Source organism: Macaca nemestrina, chromosome 5 (assembly GCF_043159975.1).
Source record: "Macaca nemestrina isolate mMacNem1 chromosome 5, mMacNem.hap1, whole genome shotgun sequence".
NCBI lineage: Eukaryota > Metazoa > Chordata > Mammalia > Primates > Cercopithecidae > Macaca > Macaca nemestrina.
The window spans coordinates 176,801,149-176,812,302 of NC_092129.1; the positions used below are offsets into that span (position 1 = coordinate 176,801,149).

Here is an 11,154-nt window from a genome sequence, read left to right on the forward strand (position 1 = left end):
TCATTAAGCAATGCAAGACTGTACAGTAAAATCCAATTTAAATATAGGTGAGAAGTGGTTTCAAACTTTTTATATCTCAAGTATATGGAAAATAATTAAAGACCTTTTTTTTATCATACTTTAAGTTCTAGGGTACACGTGCATAACGTGCAGGTTTGTTACATATGTATCCATGTGCTATGTTGGTGTGCTGCACCCATTAACTCGTCATTTACATTAGGTATATCTCCTAATGCTATCCCTCCCCTGTCTCCCCACCCAACGACAGGCCCTAGCGTGTGATGTTCCCCTTCCTGTGTCCAAGTGTTCTCATTGTTTAATTCCCACCTATGAGTGAGAACATGCGGTGTTTGGTTTTCTGTCCTTGCGATAGTCTGCTGAGAATGATGGTTTCCGGCTTCATCCATGTCCCTACAAAGGACATGAACTCATCCTTTTTTATGGCTGCATAGTATTCCATGGTGTATATGTGCCACATTTTCTTAATCCAGTCTATCACTGATGGACATTTGGGTTGGTTCCAAGTCTTTGCTATTGTGAATAGTGCCACAATAAACATACATGTGCATGTATCTTTATAGCAGCATGATTTATAATCCTTTGGGTATATACCCAGTAATGGGATGGCTGGGTCAAACGGTATTTCTAGTTCTAGATCCTTGGGGAATCACCACACTGTCTTCCACAATGGTTGAACTAGTTTACAGTCCCACCAACAGTGTAGAAGTGTTCCTATTTCTCCACATCCTCTCCAGTACCTGTTGTTTCCTGACTTTTTAATGATCGCCATTCTAACTGGTGTGAGATGGTATCTCATTGTGGTTTTGATTTGCATTCATCTGATGGCCAGTGATGATGAGCATTTTTTCATGTGTTTGTTGGTTACATAAATGTCTTCTTTTGAGAAGTGTCTGTTCATATCCTTCGCCCACTTTTTGATGGGGTTGTTTGACTTTTTCTTGTAAATTTGTTTAAGTTCTTTGTAGATTCTGGATATTAGCCCTTTGTCAGACGGGTAGATTGCAAAAATTTTCTCCCATTCTGTAGGTTGCCTGTTCTCTCTGATGGTAGTTTCTTTCGCTGTGCAGAAGCTCTTTAATTTAATTAGGTCCCATTTGTCAATTTTGCCTTTTATTGCCATAACGACATTCTTAAATCCAGTGATTCAGGCCAGGCACAGAGGCTCATGCCTGTAATACCAGCACTTTGGGATGCCAAGGCGGGTGAATCCTTTAGGCCAAAAATTTGAGACCAGCCTGGTCAACATGGCAAAACCCTGCCTCTACTACAAATACAAAAATTAGCTGGGTGTGGTGGTGCATGCCGGTAGTCCCAGCTACTCGGGAGGCTGAGGCAGGAAAATTGCTAGTACCTGAGAGGCAGAGGTTGTAGTGAGCTGAGAACATGCCACCATACTCTAGCCTGGGAGACTGTATTAAAAAAAAAAAAAAAAAAAAAAAAAAAAGACTCTGTTAAGGCTCTGTTTAAAAAAAAATTAAAAATCCAATGTTTTATAAGTTGAATTTTACTGAGAATTGCTTCCAGCAGAATGGGTTTTACACTTTCAAGGGTCTGCAGACCCCTGCCATTATAGATGAGTAAATCACAGTAAGGGTTTCCTTCAAGCCAGAGTACTCAATTTTGAGTCAAAAGGATTTCAAAGTCTTCTCTAACAAACAGAAGGCAGTATATCCATATGTAAAGAAAAAAAATAAGAAAGACTTGCTGACTCATAGAAACATACCATAAGCCCCTGGCCCCATGAGTAATTTATTTGATTAGAACTCAAGCCTGTAATAATCTGACCATCTGCCTTACTACTGGGCACAACTAGTTAGACTCCATGACACAATGCAGCAGTGGTAGTGAAAGGGCATAGTTATATGTACAATTTCCTCTCTAACCATAAATATTAATGTGTATGACTTTGTTTTTCTTTCTTCTTAAAGGCATAATGTAGTACTAAGTGCCATAGTTTCATTTGGTATCTGAAATAAGAAAACTAAATATTCAATCATCCAAAGAAGAGCTCACTTCTTTTCCTGTGCTAATGCAGCCATTTATCTCTGTTATGATTCCTCTAGTCAACATCTTGAATAAAATCATTCTTGTTCTGGGATCCAACACCTAAAAAGAAAGGCAAAAATTAAAAAGTTCCAAAAGATAGTACCAAATTTTCCTCATTAAAATCTCTGGCAATTAATAAACAGCAGAGCTTAACTGTATTATGCTATCCTGGTTGACTAAATGAGAGTCACTATTTGGCACTTTTATTCACTCTAATTGTTAATCAGTAAAATGTCAGGTAAAGGCCAAAGGAACCAAAGGTAACCAACTAACAGGTTCATCCAGTCATGGAATTCAAAGGCTACCAAGTCCACGGGAAACAGAAATGAACTCTAGGCTATTAGCTAATAGAAATATAATGCAGACTACATAAATAGTATTACATGTTCTAGTCACTACACTGCGTAAAAAGAATCAGGTGAAATTATCTTAATATATTTTATTTAACTCAAAATATCTAAAACACTATCGTTTCAACCTGTATCAATATAAAAAGTCATCAGTGAGATAGTCCTTGTTTCTGACACTAAGTCTGCAAACTCCGGTGTGTCTTTTGCATTTACAGCACATTCAATTCACACTAGCCACTTCTCAAGTGCCCAGTGGCTACTGCCATGGACAGGCAGCTTTAAATCAAGGGTCAGCATTCTCTGGCCCAGGGACCAAATCAGGCCACAGCTTATTTTTCCTTAGCCTGCAAGCTAAGAATGGGTTTTACACTTTTAAAGGATTGCTTTGAAAAAAAAACAACAAAAAACAAATTCTATGTGAGCCACAATGCTCGCATCTATTTACTAGCTGGCCCTTTCAAGAGTCTGCAGACCCCTGCCATTACAGATGAGTAAATCACGGCAAGAGTCTGCTTCAAGCCAGAGTAATCAATCTTGAGAAAAAAGGATTTCAAAGCCTTCTCTAACAAACAGAAGGCAGTGAATTTAAAGGCTGTTCTTGTTCATCTCTGAAACTAGAGCAGCCAAATATTTGTATGCAATTTCTAAGGATACCAAACAATAACTCCTTGTGGCTCAGGCAGGCCCTCTAGCCCCCATGGGGTGAGACAGTATTATAAACTAGCCAAACCCAACTATACTTTAGGGTCCACCTTCAATGAAGTGGCTGGGGTCACACTAGAAACCTAAGGTTAATATAAACAAAACCACCTGGGAAGACTACAAGACTAAAAGCCAAATCACAACCATTGCAACTACAGAAGAATGAAAAGGCACTAGTTTCCATTCCTTCTCTACTGCACAGGTAAGCAAAGAGGGGAAGTCAGCTGGCTGAGTATGGGTCTCTAGGTACAGAACTGCACTTCTGCAAAGTTAGTAGTCAGACAAGTAAGGGGCATAGGAAGAAGTAACAAACTAAATGGCTTAAGAACAAAACAAGGAAAGAGAAATGATAAATGTATACACAAGCATATATTTTACACAGACAGCTGAAGACTCAAGATGTGTACTCTATCATTCAAAATTAATTTTGAAAAAGAATGTCCTGCCAAAAATAACCCTAAACTTATGTAGGGTCTTTGAAACTTAAGGTTATCTCATTTTTCTGAGGTGAACCATACTTTGTTTTCAATTACAGAAATAAATCACAAAATAAATTAGAGGACAATGAAGACACAGACCCCAGACCCGGCTTCTGTCTAACGGTGGAATTCAGAACATGTGTTTGTGTATATGGGGGTGGGGGTTGGGGGTGGAGAGGAGTGGTAGGTGGCAGAGGCAAATGTTTTGACTCTTTTTATCACTTTCTTCACATCAAAAATCTGGGCCAAAGCTAATATTCAATCACATTCTTCTGAATGTGGGAAAATTAGGGGTCAATTTTTCCCCATTCTTGAATAGAAAGAATAAAACAAGCATAATTTCTAAACAAAGGATTCCTAATTGGAAATTTGAAGACCTTATCTGCCCCTCTCTCTTTTACACCCACACTTTCTGCTTTGTGGCAGATACCCTACCTATCTTCTGGGAAAGCTCACAAGATTCCTGCGGACCTTTTCTAAAAGACTGCTGGTCTGATAATCTCTCCAAGAAGGGAAAGCATTGCATGGTGGCTCTGCAAGGCCACTGAAGGACTATGACCCTAATTCATCCAATAGTCCTATAAAAGCAAAATATGTCTCTAAACTCGAAACTATAAAAAGGAGTAATTGTATATAGGACTAATTTTAGGTAACATTAGCATTAAGCAAAAAGGATAAAAGCAAACTACAATTCAAAGAGAAAAGAAACGCTAATTAAAAAGAAGAGTTTGCAACACATTTAAATTGTACCTGTTCTACAGTTGCTCTGTCTGCCTTATCTTTGATGCGACACCTAACCAAAAACAAAAACATATAGTTGACACATTCAAAATTCAGTGAGAAGCCAAAATAAAAAGCTTCTAAATGTAGATAATTTCATGAAAATTCCTAAGTAAGTAGTTTCTTTAAATAACAGATTTTATGATATGATTGTATATTTTTCACTACTCAGTGAAACTTTCTTCATTTCCCCTGAATATGCAAAATTCAATTCTGTATTTTGGCAAAAGGAGTACATATGCAGTAAAAAGAAAAATCTATTCCTATTTCAGAAGCATCAAAGAGCCGCCAGGGTAAAGTGAACAATGCTGAAAAAGAGAAAACATTTAGTATATTTATACTGTCCTTCAAATCTTTAACGATTCTATTAGCACGAATTAAAGTCTTGTCTTCTTTTATTTAAAGAGACAGCATCTCACTATGTTGCCCAGGCTAGACATAGACTCCTTGGCTCAAGTATTCTTCCTGCCTCAGCCTCCACATAGAGTTAGTCATTTACAAGGCTTTCTCTTTAGAGTCATTTTCTAAGAAGACACAAGTTTTTGTTTGTTTGCTTGTTTTGAGATGGAGTCTTGCTCTGTTGCTCAGGCTGAAGTGCACTGGCGCAATCTTGGCTCGCTGCAAGCTCCGTCTCCCGGGTTTACGCCATTCTCCTGCCCCAGCCTCCCGAGCAGCTGGGACTACTGGTGCCTGCCACCATGCCCGGCTAATTTTTCGTATTTTTAGTAGAGACGGGGTTTCACGTTGTTAGCCAGGATGGTCTTGATCTCCTGACCTTGTGATCCGCCCACCTCGGCCTCCCAAAGCGCTGGGATTACAGGCGTGAGGTACTGCACCCGGCAGTTTTTTTGTTTTTTAAAATCATTTCAAGACAGTTTTCAAATGCAGACTCTGATTTGCTTCTGCTCATACACTGAGTGACTCCACCTAGCACACTAACCTAAACTAATAAAGGTTTAAACACAAAGATTCAAACAGATACCAGTGAAATAACAAATGACTATGGTGTAGCTCAAAAAGCTGATACCTCTTGGACATAATAAATCGGAAGAAAGTTGGCTTTTAAGTTCAATTCTCACAGTTAGTTGTATGATCTTAGTGTCTTTTTCTATAATATAGTGTTAATACTTCAGAGTTAGTAGCATATAAGAGAAGTGAGCCAGATCTTAAACAATTGGCTTTGAGTACAGAAGTGTAAGCAGAAACAGTTCTCAGTTATATCGTTAGTTCATAGTCTTCCCTTAAATTTTTAAAAATACTTCATGGGAAAGAATAATTCTTAATAAATTTTAAGGGAACATTTTTGCACATTTTAGTTTAAACTGAAATCTACAAACACTGTTCCCCTCATGAGAACACATTTGTAAATGTCATGAGATTCTAGTTTTACTATGTATTTCTTAAAATTCATTAATTTTTATTTTATGTATTTATTTTTGAGATGGAGTCTCGCTCTGTGGCCCATGCTGGAGTGTAATGGCACAATCCTGGCTCATGGCAACCTCCACCTCCCAGGTTCAAGCGATTCTCATGCCTCAGCCTCCCGAGTAGCTGGGATTACAGGCGTGCACCACCACTTCTGGCTAATTTTTGTATTTTTTGTAGAGACATGGTTTCACCATGTTGGCCAGGCTGGTCTCAAATTCCTGGCCTCAAGTGATCCCCCCAGCTCAGCCTTCTGAAGTGATGGCATTACAGGCATGAGCCACCAAACCCAGCCAAGATTCATCAATATTTTTAATTCACAAAGGCATAGGCTATCCTCATTTAAGCTAAGGAAAACACACACACACACACACACACACCCCAAAATAATAACTGGTTTAAGTATACAAATGAACAACTTTTGTAAATGAATTATGATCAAGGTGCTGCTTAATCTAGACTAGTCCCTATCACCCATGCTTATTATTAAAATATTACTTACATATCTGCTTCCTTTTGTCTAGACTTTTCGGTGACTTTATTTATGACAGAATCAGTAACATTTAGCTTATCTAAAATACAAGAAACCCACAATGTAAACAATACGTAACACAAAAAGACATTAACAGAGTTGCTGAACAGGGTATTTCTCCCCCTTCCTTCTTTTCTATACTTTCTAAATATTTTACTGTAGACAGAATACAGTTTAGTAATGAAAACAATATCATGTTTTTAAAAGTAGGCACTAAACTGTGTTTCCTTGATAAGTGTTGTCACTTTCATCACTACAGCTGTAATATTTGAGCCACAGAATTCTAGATGCAGAAATTCTTCAAAAATACTAATTTGCATAATAAATTTTAGACAATTGCTAGTATTTCACATGACTAATATAACTGCCTGAATTTCAAGTTTAATTCTAAAAACTTGTTTCACTTCAAGTTATAAGTCTATGATAGGCAAAGAAGGCCCTAAAATACTTATATTAATTTAGCATGTACTGACAGCTTATATGAGACACTGTGCTGGGTTTAGAGTGAAGATCCACAAGAAAAGAAAGACGGCCTTCCTTCCTTCCGTCCCTCCATCCCTCTCCTGCATTTGCTAAGAGGTGGTGATTCAAATCAACATTCTGATGCCTGGCATTGAACAGGTCACTAAATAATTAACACCTACATTAAAAACCTCTAGTGAAACAAAATGTAACTATATTCAATACCCCAGTATTTTTAGCATCCTACTATGAGATAACCCTATTACAAAATCTCAAACAGGCTGGGCGCAGTGGCTCACGCCTGTAATCCCAACACTTTGGGAGGCCGAGGAGGGCAGATCACTTGAGCTGCTCAGTGTTCAAAACCAGCCTGATCAACATGGAGAAACCCCGTCTCTACAGAAAATAGAAATTAGCCAGGTGTGGTGGTGTGCACCTGCGGTCCTAGCTACTTGGGAGGCTAAGGTGGGAGGACTGCCTGAACCCCAGAAATCGAGGTTGCAGTGAGCCAAGATCATGCCACTGCACTCTAGCCTGGGTGACAGAGTGAGACCCTGTCTCAAAAAAACACCTAAAACAGAACAGACGATAACTTAAATGGGTTTTTGTAACATTACATTCCTATGGCAAGGGGAAAACAACCAAAATAGCATAAGTTTAAGTCTTTTCCTAAGGTTATGTTTTTAAATTACTAGTATTTTAATGTTCTGTAAACACTATTGAGTCAGTAACACTTGAATACATTCATTTATTTTTTCTTTTCTTTTTTTTTTGAGATGGAGTTTTGCTCTTATTGTCCAGGCTGGAGTGCAATGGCGCAATCTTGGCTCATCGCAACCTCCACCTCCCAGGTTCAAGTGATTCTCCTGCCTCAACCTCCCAAGTAGCTGGGATTACAGGCATGCGCCACCACGCCCAGCTAATTTTGTATTTTTAGTAGAGATAGGGTTTCACTATGTTGGTCAGGCTGGTCTCAAACTCCTGATCTCAGCCTCCCAAAGTGCTGGGATTACAGGCGTGAGCCACCATGGTAAGCCTTCATTTCTTAATCTAATAAAATTATACAACACTTCATGGTTTTAGAAAAATGTCCTCTTAGCCCAATGATGTATTTTGTAAACTCACCTAAATTAATTTTATTCTCAAATTTCCGTAAGACCTTGTCTGCTGGAGTAGACATTTTGGCTGAACTGCTGTCGGAGGTCTGTCGATTTGCCTAGAAGAGAATTCCAGAGTCTAAGGCACTAGTTGAAATACAAACCTAAGATTCATCATCACATTTCCTTAGTTCATAGTTAGGTATTCAAGCATCAATACTTAGAGGAGTATCTTAAGGAAAGGTAAGAGTCAATCAAATTGGCTCAAAAAAATTTTTAAAGAGTTTTTGAAACAGAAGGTTAAAATTAATGACTAAAAGAGTCTGCATAATCCATTTTTTTAAACTTCTCTATGATTCCTCTTATTATAAGTAACAGATTAAAATTAAATGTAGTTTTCTAATTTGACTGGTTTATAGACTTAAAATTTGAGAATGTTCATTTACCTCTAAAGTTTATAATAAAGAGCTAAGACCAACACTAAGCTGGTTCAGAATTTCATTTTGGGCCCAACGTCTCAAGAGAGGGAAATATTAAGTACGAGGCTTAGCACTTAGACTGGTGCCATGCACAAACTTAAATAATGAAATTGCTCAAAGCTTCATTACGAATCAATGAAGGAGTCACCAAAACAAGACGATATGAAGATGTAAAATCTCTTGTTACTCACAATGTGGTCATTTTAAAATGCATACATTCTGGTCCATGATACAGCCATTTTATTATTGCTGGTTTTTAGAGACAGAGTCTCGCTCTGTTGCCCAGGCTGGAGTGTCGTGGCATGATCTAGGATCACTGCAACCTCTGCCTCCTGGGTTCAGGCGATTCTCCACCCTCAGCCTCCCAAGTAGCTGGGATTACAGGTGCCCGCCACCATGCCTGGCTGATTTTTGTGTTTTTAGTAGAGACAGGGTTTCACCATGTTGGCCAGACTGGTCTCAAACTCCTGACCTCAGGTGATCCCCGCCACTTGGCCTCCCAAAGTGCTGGGATTACAGGTGTGAGCCACTGCACCCAGCCAATACAGCTGTTTCAATAGTCAAAGGAAGACTGTTGGATTAACCTTTATGCTCCAGGAAGATGTACCATGTTAATCCTATGGCCTTCTAAACGCCTAACACACTTGGTACTTCCAGTATGAGAAGCAGCTGTACGTGGTTTGGTCACTTGTTTTTTGTACATGGTAAATAATCATAAACATATTCCTATCTCATTAATACAGTCTTCCATTACAACATCTTTTATGGCTGTATAATGCCTCATTGTGCGAATCAGTCCCATAGCAGGTTTAATCCAGTTCAAGGTTGTTTCCAACGTTCCTCTACCATAAACAACCTTGGAGGATCATTCTTGTAACTAAGTCTTGGCACACTCACAGAATTGCTAAGTCGAAGTATTTTGAAGCTTTAAAAGTTTTTATCACGTACCAGCTTATCCTGCAAGTAAGTGCACCTATGTACTCGACCATCAATGATATGTTTTGTCTTTAACAGTTTCATAGGTGAAAAAATGGCATCTCTACAAATTTAATCTGCATTTCTTTAGTTACTAATGAGGCTGAACTTTTTTTAACATGTTTCTTAACTATTTGTAGTAAACTGCCAATTCGTGCCCTTTCCCATGAAGATTTTAAGCTCACAATCTTATGAAACCTTAAATAACTCTTCTTACATTTACAGATTCTGGAAAGAATCCACACCCAGGAAATTAACAGAAATATGGAAAGGATGAAAAGTGAAAATCAGTAAAGGCTGAGGCTACAGGACAGCATAACACGAAGAAAATCTTTTAGTTATTCAATTTCAGAATCACAAAACAGCCTTTTAAAAAAGAAGACCTAAGCAGACTACATAAAGATGTGCAGGATCCTTTATAAAATACCTGTGGGTTGCTTCCTCCATTCCAGACATAACCCTTAGTGACTTTTCCAACTCCTTCATCCCAGTCCCAATCGTCATCATCATCATAACCGTCCTCCTCCTCATCTTCTATTTCACCTTCACCATTCTCATTCACATTGTCTTGAAGGTTTTCAAACAGAATGTCATCCTTCTCTCTGACTGTCTTCAAGTTTCTGTTTTCACTAGAAATAACAATGTTTTATTATTTCATAACAATATTTCCACATGCCCTAACTGATCTCACATATTTATGATGTAAGATATTAAAATATTGATAAATCTAGAATAGATTATATATTTATATACAATACACCTTCTGATAAGCTCCATCTCCTTAAAACCATGTTCTCCTGTTTTCCAGTTCTGTTGCAGTTGTTTGCTCATTCTCCATGCCCAAATCCTACTATTGAAGAAGCACATCAAGTGTTAAATCTGCTTCTGCCTTGGTGAACTTAGAAATTACATTGTTATCTTCTCTATTGAATACACAACTCAGACCAGTATACCAGACTTGACTCTAGGAAAATGATTCACAGAGCTGCTTTAAGAGAGAGGAAAATCTTTCTGTAAAAGAAGAAAAAAGAGAGAGGGGCAAAAAAGGCTGGTGCAATGGCTCACACCTTTGATCCTAGCTACTTGGGAGGCTGAGGTCATAGGCTTGCTTGAGCCCAGGGGTTCACGGCTGCAGTGAGCCATGATTGTGCCACTGTACTCCAGCTTGGGCAACCCTGTCTCTAAAAAAAAATTGTAATTTAAAAAAAAAAAAAAAGCTTTCTGACAAAAAATTTGGGAATAAGTCTAAGGCAGCCTTACTTTGAACTCAATAACACTTTGCAACAAAAGAAGTTACATCAAGATTTGTGCCCCACAAAGAAATCCAAATCAACCCTGTTCATGATGGGAAAAAACGGTGAATACAGGGGCCAGGCACTACAAATGAGTGAAGTAGGCTGCATGATAGAAGCGGGGACTGGCAAACTGGGAGAAGAGATCCAAGGTAAAGGGAGCACAACTAGTAAGGGCTTTTTTGTTTGTTTGTTTTTTGCCATATTAGAATTCAGGCCTAGTGTTACCAGATCTTAAGTTTTCAAGAGAAGCTATAAGTCTGGATTTCTGTGTAAAATCTATCCCTTCATTGGCATAGTCAATTTTTACAAATAACTGTGCATACCAAACAAAACATATCTGCAGGCCAAATTCAACAGAGGCCAAATTCAGTTTTTACCTCTCACGTACAGAATAAGGACAGAAACCATAAAAAAGCAGCTGGTAATAGGAGATACCACCTGAAAAACATACATAACTTTAAGTAAAGTCAGATTATTAATCCAATTAATTAATTAGCCATGGCTCTGAGGG

General features: G+C 38.3%; 1 protein-coding gene across 1 annotated transcript in view; it reads right to left on the reverse strand.

The window, feature by feature from the left end:
• LOC105487429 (RIO kinase 1) overlaps nt 1-11,154 on the reverse strand; it is a 29,001-nt gene that overhangs the window by 15,434 nt on the left and 2,413 nt on the right. Inside the window, exons 2-6 of the mRNA XM_071097672.1 lie at nt 9,776-9,977; nt 7,923-8,013; nt 6,306-6,375; nt 4,349-4,391; nt 2,035-2,127 (exon numbers count right to left, since the gene is read on the reverse strand). Of these exons, the coding sequence (XP_070953773.1) occupies nt 2,035-2,127; nt 4,349-4,391; nt 6,306-6,375; nt 7,923-8,013; nt 9,776-9,977 (499 nt within the window). The remainder of the gene's footprint in view (nt 1-2,034; nt 2,128-4,348; nt 4,392-6,305; nt 6,376-7,922; nt 8,014-9,775; nt 9,978-11,154) is intronic.